The sequence below is a fragment of the Syngnathoides biaculeatus genome, chromosome 8, assembly GCF_019802595.1.
Source record: "Syngnathoides biaculeatus isolate LvHL_M chromosome 8, ASM1980259v1, whole genome shotgun sequence".
NCBI lineage: Eukaryota > Metazoa > Chordata > Actinopteri > Syngnathiformes > Syngnathidae > Syngnathoides > Syngnathoides biaculeatus.
Window position 1 is genome coordinate 30,344,233 of NC_084647.1, and position 23,807 is coordinate 30,368,039.

The 23,807-nt window shown below is 43.3% G+C and overlaps 1 protein-coding gene across 2 annotated transcripts; it reads right to left on the reverse strand.

Moving 5' to 3' along the window:
* Nucleotides 1–4,817: 4,817 nt before the first annotated feature.
* On the reverse strand, nt 4,818–22,945 carry dhrs13b.1 (dehydrogenase/reductase (SDR family) member 13b.1). Of its 2 annotated transcripts, none has more exons than XM_061827560.1 (5): nt 22,687–22,945; nt 22,204–22,322; nt 16,716–16,839; nt 13,274–13,600; nt 4,818–5,717 (listed from the first exon to the last, which is right to left on the reverse strand). In XM_061827560.1, exons 1-5 carry the CDS (start codon nt 22,811–22,813, stop codon nt 5,458–5,460), a joined length of 957 nt encoding a protein of 318 aa, XP_061683544.1. In that variant the 5' UTR covers nt 22,814–22,945; the 3' UTR covers nt 4,818–5,457. The 2 variants fall into 2 exon arrangements, with proteins under 2 accessions (XP_061683544.1, XP_061683545.1); XM_061827561.1 differs by lacking the exon at nt 4,818–5,717 and adding an exon at nt 15,465–15,900 and having other exon boundaries at nt 13,349–13,600.
* Between the last annotated feature and the right edge of the window lie 862 nt (nt 22,946–23,807).

A 23,807-nucleotide genomic window follows, 5' to 3' on the forward strand; every position in this document is an offset into this window, starting at 1 on the left:
TTAACAAGTTACTCCAAAATGGCCAGGATTACTGAATCTAGGAAGTAATTAGATTACAACCAATAATAGTTACCATAGAGTCAAAAATGAGATTCAAGCAATTACCTCTGGATGATGAGTGGAAGAAGTACAACCCCCATCTGTCCCATAGCACCTTACAAAATAGGCACACTGCTTCCTTTCAAACTTCATTAGGAGAATGACTGGGAGGTCTTTTTTTAATCATACAATCCACAGTGAAGGCACTAAATATCCTGGAAAAGTGCTCAGTACTGCAAGGCTTCACTGTCGCCACACTATTTATTTTCCTTCATAAAAAGTGTATTTGTTTGTTGTTATATGAGGGCAGTTGGTGTTAGAGAGGAAGATGCAGGAGATACTGTAGGCCTAGATGGAAAAAGATGACACACTGTGACGACCCCTAACGGGAGAGGTTGAAAGGAAAAGAAGAAGAAAAGTTGAGACCTTTCAACATCATCTGGAATACGCTTGTGAACCTTTTTAATGCATCACTGACATTCCTGTGCATAAGCGCTTCTCTACCTGTCAATCACCCATTGTTTTGCTGCTTAAGCAAGTGTGAGTGTGTGTGTGTGTGTGTGTGTGTGTGTGTGTGTGTGTGTGTGTGTGTGCAGAGATGGTCTGCTTAACTTGTCTCATTTTCATTTCACTTTCATAAAAAACATAGTAATGTGGGTTTTAATAACTACGTTATGAAGCTAGCAAAGCTAATAAAGCAATCTGTCTATTATCTATAGCAGACATGGGCAAACTACGCGTCTACGCCCCGTTAGGATTTTCAATACAGCCGCCAAACCTATCCTCTTTAAAAAAAAAAAAAAAAAATCAAAATCATCCATCCATCTACTTAGCCGCTTATCCTCACGGGGTTCGCAGGAGTGCTGGAATATATCCCAGCTGTCAACGGGCAGGAGGCAGGGTACACCCTGAACTGGTTGCCAGCCAATCGCAGGGCACATCGAGACAAACAGCCACACTCACAATCACACCTAGTGACAATTTAGACTGTCCATTTAATGTTGCATGTTTTTGGGATGTGGGAGTGCCCAGAGATAACCCATACAGGCACAGGGAGAATATGCAAACTCCACACAGGAGGAAACCAGTGTGCCCGGAGAAACTCCACACAGGTGAGTCCGAGATCAAACCATGGACCTCAGAACTGTGAGGCCAACGGTTTCTAGCTGTTCCACGGTTCCACCAAATCAAAATCATTCATCAGTCATTAATTTCATCTTGTCCCTGCAATGCCAGCGTTTCCCCAATAGATAGTGCACTGAACATTTGTTGGAGTGTAGTGTGCTCTTTATTTCACTCTCATTTTCCCATTGCCGTTTGATCCCTTCTGTAAAAATGAGTGGACCATAGGAAAGAAAAGTGGAGAGTGAGTGCCGAGTATTTAATAGAGTGGACAATGAAATATTTTTTTCACTGAAGCCCAATCAACGGCTGTGTGTCTCACATGCGAAGAAGCTGTTGTGGTTGTTGAAGAGTACAATATCAACCGTCAATTTGCAATGAAGCATGCAAATTATGCTCGCAAACAGTCAATGAAAGTACAGGTGGCTACTGCACAGAAAGGAGGATTTGAACAAGTGTGGGAGTTAAAAGAGGAGATAAGCTTTTGGAGTTAATCGGGAAATCCGATGAATTTCCCGAGCTGAGTGATTTGAACTGGCTTTGTGATTTTGCGTTTGGTGTGGACATCCATCCATCCATTTTCTTAGCCACTTATGCTAACAAGGATCGTGAGAGTGCTGGAGCCTATCCCAGCTGTCAACGGACTGGAGGAAGGGTACACCCTGAACTGGTTGCCAGCCAATTACAGGGCACATAGAGACATACAGCCGCACTCACAATCACACGTAGGGGCAATTTAGAGTCTGCAATGTTTTGGGGGGAATGTGGGAGGAAACCAGTGTGCCCGGAGAAAACCCACGAAGGCACGGTGAGAACATGCAAACTCCACACAGGCAGCAGGTGCTCCTGGTTCCAACAGTTCTGATGATTAGATGTTTTTGTTCTTGCTATCTCCTGCTAGGCGGCTGCCACGTTATCTAGAGCAGAGGAAAGCATTTCTTGATTGGAAGCAGATGTATGATAATTATATTCACAATTATTCCGACATTTCCCCCCTGTTTATCCTATTTTTGCAACCACATTTTCAAGAGCAGAACAAAACATACTTCATTGGAGACAGAGCAAAGCATTCTTCATTGCAGGCAGAGCAAAGCATTCTTCATTGCAGGCAGGAATAGTTACTGAATTGGAGCAGAGCAAAGCATTTCTTCATTGCAGGCAGAAGCAAAGCATTCTTCGTTGCAGGCAGGAACAGTTACTGAATTGGAGCAGAGCAAAGCATTACTTCATTGCAGGCAGAAGCAAAGCATTCTTCATTGCAGGCAGGAACAGTCACTGAATTGAAGCAGAGCAAAGGATTTCTTCATTGCAGGCAGAAGTATTGACTTAATTATATTTACAATTATTTCTACATTATCCCCCTGTTTATCCTACATTTGTTCAAATCCTCACATCATCTAATACAGTGAAGAAAATAAGTATCTCAACACCCTGCTACATTGCAAGTTCTCCCACTTAGAAATCATGGAGGGGTCTGAAATTGTCATCATAGGTGCATGTCCACTGTGAGAGAGAATCCCCCCAGAGAAAAAAAATTCCGGAAAACACAATGTATGATTTTTTTTTAACGATTTATTTATGATACAGCTGCAAATAAGTATTTGAACACCTGAGAAAACCAGTATTAATATTTGGTACAGTAGCCTTTGTTTGCAATTATAGAAGTCAAATGTGTAACGTAACGTGTCCTGTAGCTTTTCACCAGTTGCAGGAGGGATTTTGGCTCACTCCTCCACAGAGATCGTTTCTAGATCACACAGGTTTCTGGCTATCGCTGAGAAACATGGAGTTTCAGCTCCCTCCAAAGATTTTATATTGGATTTAGGTTCTGGAGACTGGCTAGGCCATGCCAGAACCTTGATATGCTTCTTACGGAGCTACTCCTTGATTTTCCTGGCTTTGTGCTTCGTGTCATTGTCATGTTGAAAGACCCGGCCACAACCCATCTTCAATGCTCTGACTGAGGGAAAGTGGTTGTTCCCCAAAATCTCACAACACATGGCCATGGTCATTCTCTCCTTAATACAGTGCAGTCGTCCTGTCCCATGCGCAGAAAAACACCCCCAAACCATGATGCTACCACTCCCATGCTTCACAGTATTCACAGTGTTTTTGAGATGGAACTCATTATTCGTCTTCCTCCAAACACGGTTCGTGGCTTTATGACCAAAAAGTTCCATTTTGGTCTCATCTCACCACAAAACTTTCTCCTATGGCTCCTCTGTATCATCCAAATCGTCATTGGCAAATTTAAGACGGGCTTTGACATGTGCTGGTTTAAGCAGGGGAATATTTCGTGCCATGCATGATTTCAACCCATGACCTCTTAGTGTATTACCAACAGTCACCTTGGAAACGGTGGTCCCAGCTCTTTTCAGGTCATTGTTGTGTAGTCCTGGGCTGATTCCTCACCATTCTAAGGATCATTGAGACCCCACGAGGTGATATCTTGCATGGTGATCCACTCCAATTGAGATTGACTGTCCTGTTTAGCTTCTTCCATTTTCTAATGATTCATTGATTCAAAAGTGGACATTTTTTCACCAAGCTGCTTGGCAATTTCTCTGTAGCCTTTTCCAGCCATGTGGAGTTGGACAGTTTTGTCTCCGGTGTCTTTGGACAGCTATTTGGTCTTGGCCATGTTACAAGTTTGAATCTTACTGTATGGGGTGGACAGGTGTCTTTATGCAGCTAACGACCTCACACAGGTGCATCTGATTGAGGAAAATACATGGAGTGGAGGTGGATTTTAAAGGCGGACTAACAGGTCTTTGAGGGTCAGAATTCTAGCTAATAGACAGGTATTCAAATGCTGATTTGCAGCTGTATCACACAAATAAATTGTTAAAAAAAATCCTACATTGTGATTTCCCGATTTTTATTTTTACATTATTTCTCTCACAGTGGACATGCACCCAAGATGAAAATTTCAGACCCCTCCATGATTTCTAAGTGGGAGAGCTTGCAATATAGCAGGGTGTTGAAATACTTATTTTCGTCACTGTATATTTTTGTGTGTGTTGAGCAAATTTATGTTTTATTTTAGTAGGACATTGGCTTTATACAAACTTCTAGTCCTTACACATTTTTTTTTCAGATGTTCTGTCTCAACTATTTTGCTATTTGTTTTTCCCGTGTTGGAGTCAGTGGTTCACCTCGGGTGACCATACTGACTTCCCCTGAACAGGGTGCCGATTACTTTCAATTTGAGGTAATTCTCGAGCTTCTACCACAAGTGGTGGAAAATTCTTACCTCTGCATCCTCAAACAGTTGTCAGTCAATTTCCTGTTCAAATGAGGTAGCGAACCTCCTCTCACACTTTTACACATGCACACGTTTTACGGAGCTCAAGTACGTAGAAGACACACGTTCCCGTTTTCTAAGTTTTCTAGACTAATTTGTCTACTCGATGGGGACTAGTATTTTCGAAGTTTGGTTCTGCCGCAGTCACCCAGACGCGCATTCACTCATTCCTCATGAGTGTGTAAGTTTCCTATTCACCAGAGATGTCTTTACTTCCTTCGGCTTCTCGTCAACCCTCAGCCTCCAGGCGCAAAGTCGAGGCCTATTCCCGGAAAGTGTCTCAAGTGCCGCGCCGCGGTCTTTGCCTGGAGATCATCTCAGCCCCTGGAAACCTCAGGTATCTTGAGATCCGGCTCGAAGGACCAAATAAATGTCAGGTTTACCAATTAGACATTTATTAAACTGGACAAAAAAATGAAGCAAAAACACCTGTACATTTTTGACAGCTCGCGAGGAGAGGAACTGTCCCGTACAATTCGCCACTGCACTCTCTGATTATCCTCTCCTCAGCACTGATATTTATTTTGTTTCAAGACGCCCTTTATTTATATGGATGTTACAAAGTTCTGTTAATTAGATGTTTTTGTTCTTGCTATCTCCTGCTAGGCGGCTGCCATGTTATCTAGAGCAGAGAAAAGCATTTCTTTATTGGAAGCAGATGTATGATAATTATATTAACAATTATTCCTACCTGCCCCAACACTTCAAACTACAAAGTGAATTGTCACATATTTCATCAACATTTTTAGTCTTGCAAAGGACTAAAAAACTATAAAGAAAATGCCAACAAAAGTGAATTGATGATGAAACAAATGTTCATGTATTTGCTCAACGTACGTCAAATAATCAAAAATGTCTTTGCATTTCCCAGAGCGAATTCTCACCGATTCGTGCATTTGCATTGACTTTATAAGTAATCACATTTGAAGTAATTACAACAACAAAAAGTTCTGATCTTCAATTCCATCACCTAAAATCAATGGTAAATCAATTTATGCAAGACCACACATTCGCTCACTGATTTCCCAGAGTTTCTTAGCTGTAGAATCATCCTTTGCTTTAGAATAGACTTCTCGCACAGCACAGTTGGAGAAGTAACGTCCACTGAAAGGTTCAATTCCCTCCTGCAGAGCACAGTGAAGAGTAGTCTGGCATCCCTGGACAGTGTTTTTGAAGAAAAAGGAAGTGATGGGCTTCATGAGGATATGGAACAATGAGCTGGTGTTCCTGGCTAACTCAGTTTTGATAGCTCCTGCAAGGGAAAAGGGGGACAAAGTTAAAGTTTTCCAGCACTTTTCCATAAACAGCCGATGTGTTGTACATTATTTGACAAAGACCGATAATAAGGCCAAGCATGGTATAGGCAACTGGCCAATAAACTAAGAGGAACTGTAAAAACGAGTCGATTTGTCTTTCACACTCATGCACATGATGAATGAGCATGCAATTTGGAGTGGTGAATTGGGTATGCGTTAAATTGTAAATTGAATAAATGTTACAAAATCACGCTGCACAGAGTAATACAGTAAGTAAGGGCATTGTGTCTCATGTCATGAAAAAGCAGAATACAGTGTTCAGCTGACATTCCAGTGACTGATACCATCTGATCCAAATCCCTGCAGGGTTTTCTTATTTGGCTATTTTCTTCACTTGATTCTTCCAACAACCACTGCATAGAAAAGAACAAAACATCTGTCCTCTCCTTGGTCAACCTCACAGAACCAACCCCCCCACACCCCATTACCATTGCCTTTTCTATTAATTAAAAAAAATTAATTTCACCATTTGTCTTTTAGATGAGAAAACATTTGTCCTTTCGGCCTTTGCAGTACAATACGGAGTGTTCTGTTATTTCCTTCCGCTTTTTGTGGGGGTATTTTGGTAACTTACTGATTTTCATGTGTAATTTTGTTTTTCATTTGCAATTTTATAAGTCACTTTTTGTAAATTACTGTCTGGAGGCCTCTGTTTTGCTCAAGTGTCCAACAGTCTAAGTACCATTTATCTTCTCCGTCGCTGGCTCTTCTCTTTGGAACTTTCTATAAACTAATCAGTGACTGCCCTTGTTAAATAAATCATTCATACGTTCTCATTTTGTACATACTGTAGTTGGTTTCCACATCACCACCTTGCTTCTACCTTTGAACTCAATGTCTTGAAAACAGATGTCATCAATCAGACAGATGTAATCAATCAAACAGTCACTCACACACACGCACACAGACACTTCCACTCATCATGTGATTTATGTAAATAAAAAGAAGCTGCAAGGGGACACAAGTTGGAGTTGGTTGGAAGCAGGGAGAAGTCCTGTCGCTCCCCTTGCAGCAAGTAAAACTTGAAGCCTTGTCTGTTCGCCTTCTTTTAATAGCGAGTCAAGCTTTTTAAACCTGACATTTGGTCCTTTGAGCCGGATCCCAACACACCACCGCCCATCGAGGAGGGAGAAGACACACCGAAGTCTGTCGACAGCCAGGAGCATTTAGCTGTTCCTGAAGAAAAGCCCTGGTGGGACGTGAATTCGTGGCCAGGACGATGCCAGAGTCCAATCTGCCTCGGTGGACGAAGGTTGACGGGATCACGAACAACTGGCGTCCAGACAACGCTTGAACCGGTAAGTAAGGCTACTCTGCCAGAAGGAGGTTTAAGGCTACTCGGCCAGAAGGAGGTTTTAAGTCTACTCCGCCAGAAGGAGTTTTTAAGGCTACTCCGCCACAAGGAGGTTTAAGGCTACTCCGCCAGAAGGAGGTTGAAGGTTACTCCGCCAGAAGGAGGTTTGGAGGCTACTCCGCCAGAAGGAGCTTTTAAGGTTACTCCACCTTTAAAGAGGGTATTTATAAGGACCCATAAATGTGTGAGTGGGTGAATGCGAGTGTGAATGCCATTACGTAATTGTGGAATCATAGGTCATGGATGGAAACCTAATGATGTGAACGGAAGTCTGTGTTCCAGTGAAGTACACAAGGTAGTGGATTAGGACTTAGGTCCTAAAAAGGACAAGTAGTCTCTCAGGGACAAACGTAGTAAAGAGTAATGGTGAACAGGAACAGTAAGTCTGCCCAAGAGGGGATGTAAACTTTATGGAATAATGTTTACCGGGCAGCGTGATGTATCTTAAAGAAATGGGAAAAAAAGGGAGAAAAATAACGTGGCTTAAATGGCAAGTTAACAGTTGAGGATGCAGCAGGTTGGTAGAAAGATTGATGGCAAGTGTTACAGGGAAATAAGGAAAAGCCAAGATTAAGACTTAATGCCAAGAGGTTGGTTAGCATAGGCAAGAAAGAGAGAGGCAAGAGAGTCAGCTGAAGTTATGCAAGTAGTGGCTATATTAAAACCAGCTACAACAGTTTAGAACAGACTAAAGAATGTGAGAGGCAGAAAGAGAGCTGTAAGAAAATCTTGGAAAAAAAAAAGAAAAAGGAAAAAAAAATGCTGTCTCCCTGGGAAATACATTCACTGATAAAAGTGCCAAGGAGGCAGCAACAGGAAAATATGGCACACACATATTAACACAATCACAAGCCCCCAACCCTCCTATTGATTTAACAGTTCTAAAAGATGTGCAAAACATGCTCCTCAAAGTGAAACCCAGTGACGGCTTACAGGAAAAACTGAATTAGAAGATAATATACATTAGTGGTCTCAAACTGGCGGTCCACGGGCCATTTGTGGCCCCCAAGATGATATTTTGCGGCCCGCACCTTACTTACTATGAAAGTTAAATGATGGTGTGGCCCTGAAGTTTTATATGAATGGCACTTTACAGTGTTGTGTGCGGAGCTGGTGAACCTACCAATCACGGTGGGGTTGTGGCTTTCCGGGTGTGACAGTGACAAGTCCTGATGTAAGGTGAGAAACATTTTTCATTGAGTGAAAGTTAGTGATTTTGCCATGGAACGTTTTATTAGTTTTGCGCACAACCTGTTGACACCAGCTTTCTTGCTTGTCTTATTTTGTGCTTAAAAAAAGACTAAAATTTTCTCCTTTAAATTGTGTGCAACTAGAATCACTGAGGGTGTACTGGTGCATACGCCTGCCTTTGGTGTAGGCAGTGTGGGATCAATTCCGGCTCAGTGACAGTATCGATATCGGCCCTGTGACTGACTGGCGACCAGTCCATGGTGTAGTCCGCCTTTCGCCCGAAGTTAGCTGGGATAGGCTCCAGCTTTCCCGCAACACTTGTGAGGATAAGCGGCTTGGATAATGACATGATATGACAAATTGTGTGCATGTACGCTGAGGCTGCATCCCAGCCTCAGCCAGAATGGGTCTCCAGCGGCCCTGAGGTGAATTGACTTTTGAGACCACTGATAGACATAATCATGGAAAACATGTATTACCAAAAAAAATCAATAAAATAATTTTGAGTCATGGGCCTTTCCATGTTTCAAGAGGAGGGATGGTAATGGTGGATATTATACAGACATTTTCGCACCTTTGGATTCAATTCTTACTCAGAAAATTGATCATGTCTTAATTGCTGCAAACACAATACTCAAGGGAACTGCAGACCTAAGAGAGGGCAGTTTCCCCAAGCTAGTGATTCTTTCCAGTTATTACACTTTAATTTGATTGAGTTAAACAAAGTCCAGCATTACAAATGTTGTTTAGTATTTATCTGGCTCTTATCTAAATGGGTGGAGATTTTTCCATGTACAAGTGCTGATGCTATTACTGTGGCAAAGTTCTTGTGTAAATATATTATTCCTTCTCATGGCATCCCAGAAAAATTGTATGGCAACAATGTGCCACATTTTGTTAATGGAAAAAAAATCAGTAAAGTAGCTGCAAATCTAGAAATAACTTTAAAAAAAATCATTGTGTAGAATTAGTTGAACGAAGCAATGGGACAGTGAAGTCTTGATTAAGGAAAACTATGGAACATACAGGAAGAACTTGAAGAGAATGTTTACATTTAGTAAAACTGTATATGAAAATAACACCAACAGATAAAGGATTGTTCCCATTTGAAATAGTATCTAGTAGATTAGATGAGACTGCCCATGGTAGACCAGCCAGTGCAGCAGTGAGAATTTAAGTGATTGGATGAAAGAGATGCTGCTAAATATAACTGTGAAAGAGGCAAATGATCTGCCACCTACTGTGCCTTCTTCACAGGTGCTGTTGGTGTCCATTGGTGATTGGGTCCTGAGAAAAGTCATCAAGAGGAAGTGTTGGTCCTCACCTCGCTGGGAAGGTCCCGACCAGATCTCCCACGGTGAAAAAGATAGCGGAACGTCCCACGTGGATACACCTGTCCCACTGCGAGCCTGTGGCTCCCTTTTCATTTAATGACAAGTAGCGGTGGAAGTCCGGCTAGAAAGGGTGGGGTAGCAATAGGCTGCCCTGGTCTCAAACCGGTGAAGAATTCATCTGATCCGCGCTTGAGCATGTTAGATAAAGGAGAGCCACTATTGGGACTGCTGGCCTTAGTGCTGATCAGAGCATGGCTCGTCCGCACTGGCCAGTCTGGGACTGTACGTGTTTGTCACTGGATCTCTGGACATGAATCATCATGGAGCAAGGACAATCCCACCTCTCCAATGGACGCCAATGCCTGGTACTCGTATGTGAAGATGGTGTCCCTCCGTGCACAACCAATGACAGATCAACAAGTGTGGTGAAGCTGGAACTACTCAGACGCCCCGCCATGAAAAGAAGTCTGCCGCAGCGACGAGTCCGACAATGCCAGCAATTCCACCAGCTGGTCCCAGACTTCATGCCAGGCCAGGAAAGGATGCAGACAGAAACCATCTGAGGTCTTCAGAACGGACCTGATCACCACCATGAAAGTGCACGACTCGTACGAGCTATACGCAGAGGATTACTGGCCAATCCATGGAAGCAGAACCGGGAAAAAGGGTGTCTAGGTGCCCGTTAGCCCACAGTCCATCCCGGAGCCCCTGGCCCAGGTGCTAACTGACAAAAGCAAGGATGTCATGTTCATCAGGCCCAAGAAGCTGATCCGCACAACTGCCACCCTGGTCTTCAGTTATGTGGACATCAGGACTTTGGTGGAGGGCATGTGTCACTACGAGAAGACGTCACCTGCAGGTCATCAACGGCGAGTTTGCAAGGTTGGCCCTTCCGCCACTGGATGAATTTGCCATGGAGTGCTCCTTGGAGGAGTTTGAGCGCCATTGTCATAACAACAGGACACACACTATTGAGACACAGTAGACAACGAGAATGAGGTGTGTGACGTGCCGGCTCCCCATCGGAGAGGATGACAACGAGATGGTGTTCTGCAACAAGTGCAATATCTGAGTAAGTGCCCGAGGTCTATGGTCTATGTCAACTGCGCCATGTGGATCCCAGAGATGAGCACTGGGAACCCGGAAAAGATGGAGCCCTTCACCAACGTGTCGCACATTCCCAGCAACAGGTGGGTGCTCAACTGCTGCCTGTGTAAAGAAAAGATGGGAGCCTGCATCCAGTTCTCTGCCAAAAACTGCCGCATTGCCTTCCATGTGACTTGCGGCCTCCACTCTGGCCTGGAGATGACCATCATCACGCAGAACGACAAAGTCAAGTTGAAGTACTACTGGCCCAAGCACTCGGGCCTTAAGGGCCAGTGACTCTGTAGAGCGGGACTCCACCACTGAAGTTGAAAATGAGAAAAGCGTTGGGAGCAAAAAGGGCAAATTGAGAGGAAGGGTTAGATGGTACAATGAAGAGGACACGGCTGTCCTCGGCCTAATCCCTTTCGCCTTGTCGTCCCCCTCGTCGTTGGAGTCGTCCTTGTCTTGTTTGTCAATGTGAGCCATAGGAAAAGCGTGTCAATGTCCGCAAGATGAAATTGCAAGAGATGGAGGAGGTCTTCTACCAGTTTGTGGATGCAGAGGAAGTGGGCCGTCACCTCAAGATGGCATCCAAGACAGTTGACTTTCTGTCTCAGTACTGGAATCTGATAAGCGCAAAGCTCCCTTCAACCAGCTGTTTCTCACGCCTAAGAAGGACAATGAGGACACCCTGGCCAGACGTGAACACGAGGTGTTGCTGAGACGACTGCAGCATCTGCGCGTGCCGGCGGGATACAGCGATGGAACCCTGTGCATCTTTTGGCTCGCCACCTCTGAAATGCAGTGGAAGCTACATCCCCATCGCGTTGCTGTCACTGCTGTCCAGTATTCTGCCAACGATGACGTGATCCTCTCTGGTGTGAAAAACGGTCTCATAGCTGTCAGTCGTGCCCTGTATCGATCAACCAATTCCACTTCCAATCATCCTTGTGGGGAACAAGTCAGATCTGCGTTCGGGTAACTCCATGGAAACCACTCACCCCATCATGAATCAGTTTTTTGAGAGTGAGACGTGTGGAGTGTTCTACAAGGAATCTGAAAAACATATCAGAGCTGTTCTACTACCCACAGAAGGTGGTCCTCCACAACACCGCCCCTCTGTATGACCCTGAAAACAAACAGCTTCAACCTCAGTGTGTCAAAGCGCTCAGTCGAATCTTTTGCATCTCTGACCAGGACAACAACCACATACTCAGCGACACTGAGCTCAACTGTTTTCAAAAATCTCGTTTTGGAAATCCACTGGCACCAGAGGCCTTAGAAGATGTAAAGACAGTTGTTTGGAAAAATACGAGCGATGGAGTGCAGGACAACGGCTTGACTTTAAATGGACGAGGACTCTGCACTGTCACCAGCAGAGCTGAAGAATCTCTTCTGTGTTTGCCCTTACATGCTGTGGGGCACCAAAGACTACAGGACTGTCCTAATCACCAACGAGAGTTACATCTCTAATCACGGCTTCCTCTGTCAGTGGAGGCTGTGTGCTTACCTCGACATCTCGTTCCCTTTCTCCTACATGTTACCCGACTCCAGTACCAAGAACATCTAGACCTGACTTGCTTGGGCTACTGTGTACCCGCACTTGATGAGTTCAGAAATGAGCAATGATGTTCACCCACCGTTTATTTATCATTATTATGATTATTATTGGTCCTGGTTCACCTCTCGACCTTGGTATTTTGTTATGATGAAGTTCCTGTACCTGTAATACCTATTCTGGGTTTGTTCTGTCTTTTCCCACGTTTGAAATCTATGATGGTTAGAGCAAGGTCAAATGTTTTTGTGAACTATGCCCTTCTACAACAAGTAGACTCTGATTATATGCAGCTACATCCATAAGGAAACTTTTGATGACTTTTATGCGCTCAAGTGTAAATGATGAACTTTCTGAAAATGCAACAGCATTCTGATGTGCCACTCTTATTTCCAAAATTATAAACAGGAGGGAAATCTTAAAGAAATCATTCATATGTTCTCATTTTGTACATACTGTTGGTTTCCACATCACCACCTAGCTTCAACCTTTGAACTCATTGTCTTGTCAAAACAGATGTCATCAATCAGACAGATGTAATCTCTCAAACAGTCACACAGACACATACACTCATCATGTGATTTATGTGAATAAAAAGCAGCTGGAAGGGGACACAAGTTGGAGTTGGTTGGAAGCAGGGAGAAGTCCTGTCGCTCCCCTTGCAGCAAGTAAAACTTGAAGCCTTGTCTGTTCGCCTTCTTTTAAAAGAGTCAAGTTTTTTTTTAAACCTGACAGCCCTAAGTTGTCAACTTTCAAATCCCTTCTCAAAACCCACCTTTTTTTCGAACCGTTTCGAATGTTTGGGTGATATTGACGATTTTAACCTGTTTCCTTTTCCTTTGAATGGGTTGCTTTTCTATACTTGTAAAACATCTGAATTTGGAAATGAGGTACATAAACTAAAGATTAGTAGATAGATTGTTTTGTATCATTTAATCAGAATGAATGTGACAGTAAATTCTCACTACTGACCTGGATGGAGGGAGTAGCAGGTGACATTGGTTCCTTGAAGTTTCTTGGCTAACTCATGGGTGAAGAGCACATTGCACAGTTTGCTGTGACAGTAAACCTGAAAAACCTCCATGAATGAAGTCCCCAGTCCCAGAGCTTTGCATTTATTTAGACATTCAAAGTCAATTTTTCCAAAGTTATGTCCCACTGATGACACATTAACCACTCGACTTGGTTCACACTCCTTCAGCCGGTCCATCAAAAGGTTGGTTAAGAGGAAGTGACCAACGTGATTGATGCCAAACATCATACCTAAACCATCCTCTGTTCGACCCTGCATATAAATTCCTGAAACAAAAAAGGTAGATGAGTATTTTTTCTCATTTTCATTCGTCATACAACAACATAACATATGCAGCAACATAGACTCAATTTACATGACTGGTAGAAATTTTTTATTTATTTTTTATTTAGACTTAAAGAGAGGCAACGTCATTTTATTTTTTTATATTATTGGGGCAGCAGAGTGGCATGACTGGTTAGTGTGTTAGCATCACAATTCTGAGGACTGGGGTTCAAATCCAGGGCCCACCTTTGTGGAGTCTTTTCTCTGTGTCTGTGTGGGTTTTCTTTGGGTATGGTTTCCTCCCAGATCCCAAAAACATGCATTAGTTGGGGACTTAAATGTGAGTGCAAATGCATGTTTCTAAGTGTCCTGTAATTGGCTGGAAACCAGTTCAGGGTGTACCCCACCGCCTGCTTGAAGATAACTGGGATAGGTTTAAGCACAGACACGACCCTTGTGATGATAGGTGACCCAGAGAATGGATGGATTATATTATTTGCTTTTATTTTAAAAATATTTAAATGTCTAATATCGACAGTGTTTAGAGATCTTCTGGACTGGTGCTTTGCAGGAATAACTCCTCCAAGCTATTTATTTTTATTTAAAGTATGTATTAATTTACTGTGCCCATTTAACATGAGTAATAGATGTGACACACCATTTGTAGAATCATTCTCTTCATCCCAGCTTGGATGAGAGTGAAATATCTTCAAAGACAAACAGTCCAGTTACAATTGATTCAGTGTCCTCAGAATGAAGTTACCTCAAAACATGAGAATTTCACTAGATTATTGTGAATAGAATTCCAAACTCTACTAGGAAATTGATCTCGGATGCAACCATGTCACTGCCTCAATTTTGAAACAATAGCATTGAGAATTATGGGGAGAAGAGCCTTGGTGAAAGGTGACACAGGTTAAACTTCAAATGACTTATCATTTGGCCAAATAACACATGGACATGGTGGGGCAACTAGTTACTGTGTTGGCTTCACAGTTCTAAGGACAGGGGTTGAAATGCCAGCCCTGCCTGAATGGAGTTTCCATGCTCCCCCCCGTGCCTACGTGGGATTGCTCCAGGCACTCCGGTTTCCTCCCGCATCCTAAAAACATGCATTGATCGGAGACTCTAAATTGCCTCAAGGTGTAATTGTGAGCACGACTGTTGTCTGTCTCTATGTGCCCTGCGATTGGCTGGCGACCCGTTCAGGGTGTACCCTGCCTCTGCCTGTTGACAGCCGGGATAGGCTCCAGCACTCCTGTGACTCTTGTGAGGATAAGCAGCTCAGAAAATAGATGTATGGATAAATAAAAAAGGATGGAGTTTGGAAAAAAGGTTTCCTGAATACTTTTTAAATACAATCTATCAGGTAATTTCGAATGGTAAATTTATAGGTAAGCTCTCAAAACAAAATTCTAAAGTTTAAATGCTGTCATGATCCTGCCACTCCAGCCCGGGCTGTGCGGGTGCCCGCGCGGCCGCGCTAACTGGAAGGCATACACCTGCGCCTCATGCGGGCTGATTATCCCCTGTATATATTGGACCCCGATAACGACTGGTTCTCGGCCAGATCATTTAGGTTCATGTCCCGTTCCAGCACTCTCGTATCCCTGATCGACAACCCATGTGTACCAACCTTCGCCTGTTCTCCGATTGACCCCGTAAGCCTGACTCCTTTGACACTTCTGCCTTCCTTGATCGTTCTCCCGTGTACCGACTGCTGCCTGTCCGCTGACCTACTTTCTACGCTCGACGTCCCAACTATCGCTGCTGCACCTGACTGCCTGCCCCATCCCCGACCTTCTAATAATAAACGTTTTCCCCTGAGCCACCTTGCATCTCCCGAGTCCTGCATTTGGGTCCTACCTCCGTTTCGATGGGTCGTGACTGAACGATCTGGCCAAAACAGGATCCAGCAGGAAAGAGCCGGCGTCGCCCGGACCCACGCAAGGTAGAGCAACTGACGGAGGACCAAGCCTGTCCGATCTGGGTAGGCTCCATGACGTCCACCGCTTCCGTGTCATATGCTCCGCCGGCGAGCTATGAATACGTCCCGACCACGACCCGTCCAGCACCGCATTATCTCTTGGACTCTGATTTTTCAGACTATGAGGAGGACCTTGATTTATATGACCAGCTGCCTGAGTACGACTCAGATTATTTCGATTATGAATCTCTTCGCCCGATCTTTCATCCCAGTCAGTTCGCTTCACCTCCCCGCGTTTCCAGCACCCGAGCGTCCTCGTCCTCCCACTCCTCGCCGGCAACGGTGAAACCAGCAGACCTGCAGCTGGTGGCGAAACTTCCAGCCCAGAGGAAGGAGCAGTGACAACAAAATAGGTTTGTGTTCAACTAAATGTGTTGACATTGAAACAAATATATGCAGCAGAGACTCCTTTTGAATTTTTGTTGCACATTGGCTCAATAAACATTGGAAAACACAGCTCTGAACAGTCAAGTGTTAAGTCAGCCTTGATTTTTCTGTACATCAAGGGAGACGACTACTACACAAATGTTCAATGCAATGCTAGGCAACAAATATGTTCTGCTGAAAGAAAAATATCTCTGCTACACTATGGGACGTATGTCAGTAAAACAGGTCTTGCTGGAAGACGTCCTCCCATCACAAATCACATGAAATGCTTTTGTTGTTCCATACCCAAGACCTACTGCCCTGTTCCAGTTCCCCCGATGCGCCCACGCACACACACACACACACACACACACATACACTTCTTTTTCTTTCGGCTTGCCCCGTTATGGGTTGCCACAGCGTGTCATCTTTTTCCATCTAAGCCTATCTCGTGCATCCTCTTCTCTAACACCCACTGTCCTCCCTCACAACATCCATCAACATTTTCTTTGGTCTTCCTCTCGCTCTTTTGCCTGATAGCTCCATCCTCAACACCCTTCTACCAATATACTCACTCTCTCGCCTCTGAACATGGCCAAACAATGAATGCTCATATGTGTTTGGTACAGTTTTACGCTGGATGCCCTTCCTGACGCAACCCAATGCATTTATTCGGTCTTAGAACCAGCCGACGGCTTGCACAATATTGTGCTGCCCAACCAACAAAAAAGAAAAATTAATTAATTAACAATTAATGCCCTTACCTGCATTATTGATGAGAATGTCCAGTCTAGGTTCACTTCTCAGGAAGGTTTCGGCAAACCTGCGAACAGACATAAGATTCCCCAGATCCAACTGCATGAACAGGACCTGATTGCTCCCACTCTCCTGTGAGGGCCAATAAACATCCTTTATATTACTCTTTTACTTACTTCACACAAACTACACATGTAAAATACAAAAAAAGTTATTCTAAATTGTAAAATGCATCAAGACTTTCTTTCATGTGTATGTACAGTAGTGTTCAAAATAATAGCAGTCCATTGTGACTTCTTCTTCTTTTTCTTTCGGCTTGTCCCGTTAGGGGTCACCACAGCGTGTCATCTTTTTCCATCTCAGCCAATCTTGTGCATCCTCCTCTCTCACACCCACTGTCCTCATGTCCTCCCTAACAACATACATCAACCTTTTCTTGGGTCTTCCTCTCGCTCTTTTGCCTGGCACCTCCATCCTCAGCACCCTTCCACCAATATATACTCCCTCTCTCGCCTCTGAACATGTCCAAACCATTTAAGTCTGCTCTCTCTAACCTTGTCTCCAAAACATCCAACTTTGGCTATCCCTCTAATGAGCTCATTTCTAATCCAATCAACCTGCTCACTCAGAGCAAGAACCTCAGCGTCATTTCTGCAACCTCCAGTTCTGCTTCCTGTTGTTTCTTTAGGGCCACTGTCTCGAATCCGTAATGATGACCGGCCTCACCATTGTTTTATAAACTTTGCCCTTCATCCTAGCGGAGACTCTTCTGTCACATAGAACACCAGACACTTTCCGCCAACTATTCCACCCCGCTTGGATCCGTTTCTTCATTTCCTTTCACACTCATCATTGCACTGTATTGTTGACCCCAAGTATTTGAAGTCATCCACCCTCGCTATCACTTCTCCCTGGAGCTTCATTCTTCCCCCTCCGGCCCTCTCATCCCACGCACATATATTCTGTTTTCAGGGATGAGAATGCCAAATGAGAAAAAAAGTCTGAAAAGTAGCCGGGGGGTCTGGGGGCCGCAGGCCCTCAGCATGGTGCAGGCAAGACCCAGCATTCATGATATTCACACACTCTTAAGGCTGTGCAATTAAACAATTTGTTGAAAGGAGTTACAAAAAAATAGCATTTATACCTTGAACCAATTTAGTCTCCCATCAATGCATGTTTTAGAATGTGGGAGAACTTTAAAAACTCGAAACTATTTTGTTTAAAATGTTTTGTTTCTAGGATTTACTAATCCCTTCAATCATAAAACTAGCCCAGGGGGCCCAACGGGGCAAAGCCCCCCTGAAGCGAAGCGATTTTAGCAATTTGTTATCCCCAAAACCATTCATTTCTACACTGAATTTAATTGTAGTTGTGGAAAAAATATCCCTTGTTTGGTGCTCTACCAGTACAGCAAAAATTGAAATATCAGTTTCATTTCTTCAATGCTTGAATTATTGTACTTATTTGAAGGACATTACATATAAGAGTTTCACAATTTGCCAAACTTCAGAATGAATCTCTTTCACTGTTTAATATGGATACACCATTATATTTTCTTTTTGATATGCAGTCAGTTATTCATAGAATTAGTATAGTGTAGAGATGAAGCACAAGTTTTTAGAACAATATGAATAAAAATTACCTTACCATTTGCTCAAGCTTCATCCTTTTTTTCTAACACTTTCGCCATCGTAAAACTTTGAACACACCGTCGCTGAGTTCGCGCTATCTAAGTCCCATGTGCCATTACTTGGCTAACTAACAAGTTACACTGCGATTTCTGAGAACCGAGAACACATGTACATGGCAATGGTGAAACTCGATTAACCACTAACACGATTGGATCGTTATACTGTATAACTCTGTTGTCCAATCGAGTGATCTGCTGCAAACAAGTTTAAATGTTTATGTCGCAAAATGCAAATATTTACACGACCAAGCAAGTCATAACGGCATATGATAGTCGTGCTTGTGCTAGCACTAAGCTGAACTTGCAGCTCGGAGCCCACCACCGAGAGGCAGGTGCACGATACTCTACCCCTACCACCCTCCCCATGAAATTTTCTCAACGGATTTGCGCTTATCTCGAGAATGGTCATTTTGGTCCGAAAAAGTCGAAAATCCGCTGATCGGCGAAAAATTCTCATCCCTGTGTTTTACTTCGGCTAATCTTCATTCCTCTCCTTTCCAGTGTGTAACAGTCCAACGTGACTAACGAGATGAATCCACGTTTTCAGTATATTTTTTTCTTGCTACATGTCAAACAAGTTATCAGTCTTCCTCTTCTTCTTCTTTTCCTTTCGGCTTGTCCCATTAGGGGTCGCCACAGCGTGTCATCTTTTGCCATCTTTGCCTATCTCCTGCATCTTCCTCTCTAACCCCAACTGCCCTCATGTCTTCCCTCACCACATTCATAAACCTTCTCTTTGGTCTTCCTCTCGCCCTTTTGCCTGGCAGCTCCATCCTCAGCACCCTACCACCAATATACTCACTCTCTCGCCTCTGAACATGTCCAAACCATCGAAGTCTGCTCTCTCGAACCTTGTCAGCAAAACATCCAACTTTGGCTGTCCCTCTAATGAGCTCATTTCTAATCCTATCCAACCTGGTCACTCCGAGCGAGAACCTCAACATCTTCATTTCTGCCACCTCCAGTTCTGCTTCCTGTTGTTTCTTCAGTGCCACCGTCTCTAATCCGTACATCATGTTTTGGAAACTTTGCCCTTCATCCTAGCAGAGACTCTTCTGTCACATAACACACCAGACACCTTTCGCCAGCTGTTTCTTCACTTCCTTACCACACTCACCATTGCTCTGGATTGTTGACCCTAAATATTTGAACTTTGCCCTTCATCCTAGCGGAGACTCTTCTGTCACATAGAACACCAGACACTTTCCGCCAACTATTCCACCCCGCTTGGATCCGTTTCTTCATTTCCTTTCACACTCATCATTGCACTGTATTGTTGACCCCAAGTATTTGAAGTCATCCACCCTCGCTATCTCTTCTCCCTGTAGCCTCACTCTTCCCCCTTGACCCCTGTCATTCAGGGACATATATTCTGTTTTACTTCGGCCAATCTTCATTCCTCTCCTTTCCAGTGCATGTCTCCATCTTTCTAATTGTTCCTCTGCATGCTCCCTGCTTTCACTGCATATCACAATATCATCTGCGAACATCATGGTGAAAGAGGATTCCAGTCTAACCTCATCTGTCAGCCTATCCATTACCACCGCAAACAGGAAGGGGCTCAGAGCTGATCCCTGATGCAGTCCCACCTCGACCTTAAATTCCTCTGTCACACCTAAGGCACACCTCACCATTGTTCTGCTGCCATCATACATGTCCTGTACTATTTTAACATACTTCTCTGCCAGACCAGACTTACGCATGCAGTACCACAGTTCCTCTCTTTGTACTCTGTCATAGGCTTTCTCTAGATCCACAAAGACACAATGTAGCTCCTTCTGACCTTCTCTGTACTTTTCCACTAGCATCCTCAAGGCAAATAATGCATCTGTGGTACTCTTTCTTGGCATGAAACCATACTGTTGCTCGCAGATATTTACTTCTGTCCTGAGTCTAGCCTCCACTACTCTTTCCCATAACCTCATTGTGTGGCTCATCAACTTTATTCCTCTATAGTTCCCACAGCTCTGAACATCTGCTTTGTTCTTAAAAATGGGAACTAGAACACTTTTCCTCCATTCTTCAGGCATCTTTTCGCCCGCTAGTATTTTGTTGAATAAGTTGGTGTTAAACTCCACAGCCATCTCTCCAAATTTCTTCCATACCTCTACCGGTATGTCATCAGGACCAACTACCTTTCCATTTTTCATCCTTTGTAGTGGCTTTCTGACTTCCCCCTGAGTAATCATTGCCACTTCCTGGTCCTTCACACTTGCCTCTTCAACTCTTCCTTCTCTCTCATTTTCTTCAAACAAGTTATCAGTAGGTGCAGTAAATTCTCAGAAAACCAACAAGACCCAGCATTCATTATATTCACACGCTTTTAAGGCTGTGCAATTAAACAATTTGTTTACTTTAAAAACTTGAAACTATTTTGTTTAAAATGTTTTGTTTCTAGGATTTACTAATCCCTTCGATCATAAAACTAATGTATAGTTGTATGACCACAGTTTTTATACCTGCTTCGCATCTGTGTGGCATGGAGTCAACCAACTTGTGGCACCTTTCAGATGTTATTCCACTCCAAGAATCCTTAACAACACTTCACAATTCATTTACATTTCTAGGTTTTGCTTCAGAAACAGCATTTTTCAATTCACTCCAAATTCTTGATTGGATTAAGGTCCAGGGATTGGGGTAGCCACTCCATCACATTAACTTTGTTGGTTTGGAACCAAGACTTTGCATGTTTAGTGGTGTGTTTGTGGTCATTGTCTTGTTGAAACACCTATTTCAAAAGCATGTCCTCTTGAGCATAAGGCAACATGACCTCTTCAAGTATTTTGACAAATGAAAACCGATTCATTATCCCTGGTATGCAATGAATCGGCCCAAAACCACAGGAGAAATATGAACATATCATGATGCTTGCAACTCCAGGCATCACTGTGTAATATGACTTTAGTTGAGAGTTTGGGGGTTGTCTCACAAACGGTCTGCGGCCCCTGGACCCAAAAAGAACAATTTTACTATCATCAGTCCACAAAAATTTCCTGTATTTCTCTTTGGGCCAGTTGATGTATTCTTTGACAAATTCCAGCCTCTTCTTGTACATCTTTTTTTAACAGAGAGATTTTGCGGGGGATTCTTGTAAATAGATTAGCTTCACACACGTTTTCTTACTGTTGCCGTACTTACAGGTAACTCCAGACTATCTTTGATCATCCTGGAGTTGTTCACTGGCTGAGCCCTTGCTATTTTAGTTATTCTGCGATCCATTTTGATGGTTTTCTTCCGTTTTCTGTCATTTGTCTCTGGTTTTGCGCTCCATTTTCGGGCATTAGAGATGATTTTAGCCAAACAGCCTATAATTTTTTGCACCTCTTTATAAGGTTTCCCTTCTCCAATTAAACTCTTAGTCAAAATACAGTGTTCTTCTGAACAATGTGTTTAAAGACCCATTTTTCTTGGGCTTTGAAGGAGAAATGCATGGTCAACAGGTGCTGGCGTCATCCTGAAATACTGTAGGAGCCATCTGATTCACACCAGTTTTTCACAAAATTGATCTCACTGACTGAGTGCCCCGCTGATATTTTTTTTAACACACCCACTTCAACAAATTGCCCAATTGCACAGTCTGAAGAGTGTGCATATAACTAATGCTGGAACCTGTTGTTTTTTGAGAATCTGCTGCACTCTTGGTAACTGGTTTGATATGTAGCACTAAAAAAATGTACTGAAAACATGGATTCATCTACTTAATCACATTGCACTGCTATTATTTTGAACACTCGATATAGTCTCTTCAAGGAAAATAAATCAAAGCGATATGTCTGCAAACCAAAGCATGACAAATTTCCTCCCACCTTTTTGACATCAACAAGAGCAGCTTCTCCTCTCTGCACATTACGACAAGCCAAAATAACTCTGGCTCCTCTTTTAGCCAGGTCAATTGCTGTAGATTTTCCAATGCCCGTGTTGCTACCTGGAGTGACAGAACACCATTCTATCGAGGTTAAATTGAAGTCAAAGTTAAATTGTTAAACTGTGAATTCAGTGGATTTTTTGTGAATTCAGTGTTAAATTTGAGACATCAGTCAATCCTAAGTCACCATTACTTGACTGGTTGTCAGGGTTGGATTTTATCAGCTGTCTGATAAAAGAAAGTAGATGGAAAGTACATAACTACATTTCCATATTCTAAGAGAAGCAACACTCATTTAGTGAGAGTTAGTTTTTACAGTTACAAATTAGAGTTAATACTTTTTGTCTATTAACCATTTTACAGAGTTAATGGCTGTAACTTCTGTGGTCCAAGTTGAGTAAGCCAGAATAAAATGGATTCTTACCGGTCACGATCACAGTCCTGCCATACAACTTTGCTTTGCTTGTGCACCGCTTCCCCTTCACCACAACCTGACGGAAAACATAAGCAACGCCGACAACTACACCCATAACCAGCAAGGCAATAAACATTGTGTTATTGTTTGAGATACCACAAGCAGAATAAATGAAATAACTTGAGTTGGCCAAGAAATTTAAGATAACGCGACTTTCTTTCAGTGCTCTTGCTCTGATACATATATAAAGACTGACTTGTCTGCTGAAACAAACACACCCATTTCCTGCCTGGGCGTGACAATGTTCTACTTGTCAACCCACAGCAAACTGGAAGGACCAGAAATCAACAACAAAGCAAAGCACAGAGAACAAGTTAGGGTCATCAAACTAGGCGTGCCCATTTACCACACAGGCTTGCAGACAACGTTGAGACTCATTTCAAGTTCATTGTTTATTTCAAAAGGCAATTGTTGTTTATCTCAAAAGGCAATGGCAATTCAGAAAAAAATAAATACAAGCAGTCCCAACAAGGGAAAGTGTCAGCAGGGTGGCTTGAAATGTAGTCATTCATTTAGAGCAAGAAGGGGAGAGGAGACAACCTTGGGGAGCCCCGGTCCTGATGGTGCATGTGGATGAGATGCTGTCCCCCAGCCTTACCTGCTGTGTCCTGCCCATTAGGAGCTTGTAAATCCACTGCCTGATTGCAGCTGAGACACTAAACTGGAGAATGTTGGAGGAGATGAGTTGAGGGATGATGGTGTTGAACGCAGAGGATCCTCACGGAGGTCTCCACACTGTCTTGGTGTTCTAGGATGATGTGCAGATTCATGTTGACTGCAACATCCGCAAACCTGTTAGCTTGGGAGGCAAACTGAAGTGGCTCCAGCTGGGGACCTGCAACACTCTTGAGGTGGTCCAGCACAAGGTATTCAAGGGACTTCATGACACATATGTCATAGCATTGTCAGAGTCTGTCGGTGTGACAGTCTGAGCGCCTTATGATTAATGCACATGCGTTACTAACAGGGGAATTCTGGGTCTGTTTCAGAACACGTACTCGGAAATCCCCTGGTCTCATAGTTCCCCTTCTTTGTGTTACACAGTGATGCAGAGCAAGCTATTCATGTCA

Coding starts and splice junctions, on each gene's coding strand:
- dhrs13b.1 (XM_061827560.1), bottom strand. CDS start 22,813: ATGTTTATTGCCTTGCTGGTTATGGGTGTAGTTGTCGGCGTTGCTTAT. Junction 16,840..22,203: donor CTCTTGTTGATGTCAAAAAG/GTGGGAGGAAAT, acceptor TGGCCCTCACAG/GAGAGTGGGAGCAATCAGGT. Junction 13,601..16,715: donor CATTCTCATCAATAATGCAG/GTAAGGGCATTA, acceptor TTTTTGTTTCAG/GAATTTATATGCAGGGTCGA.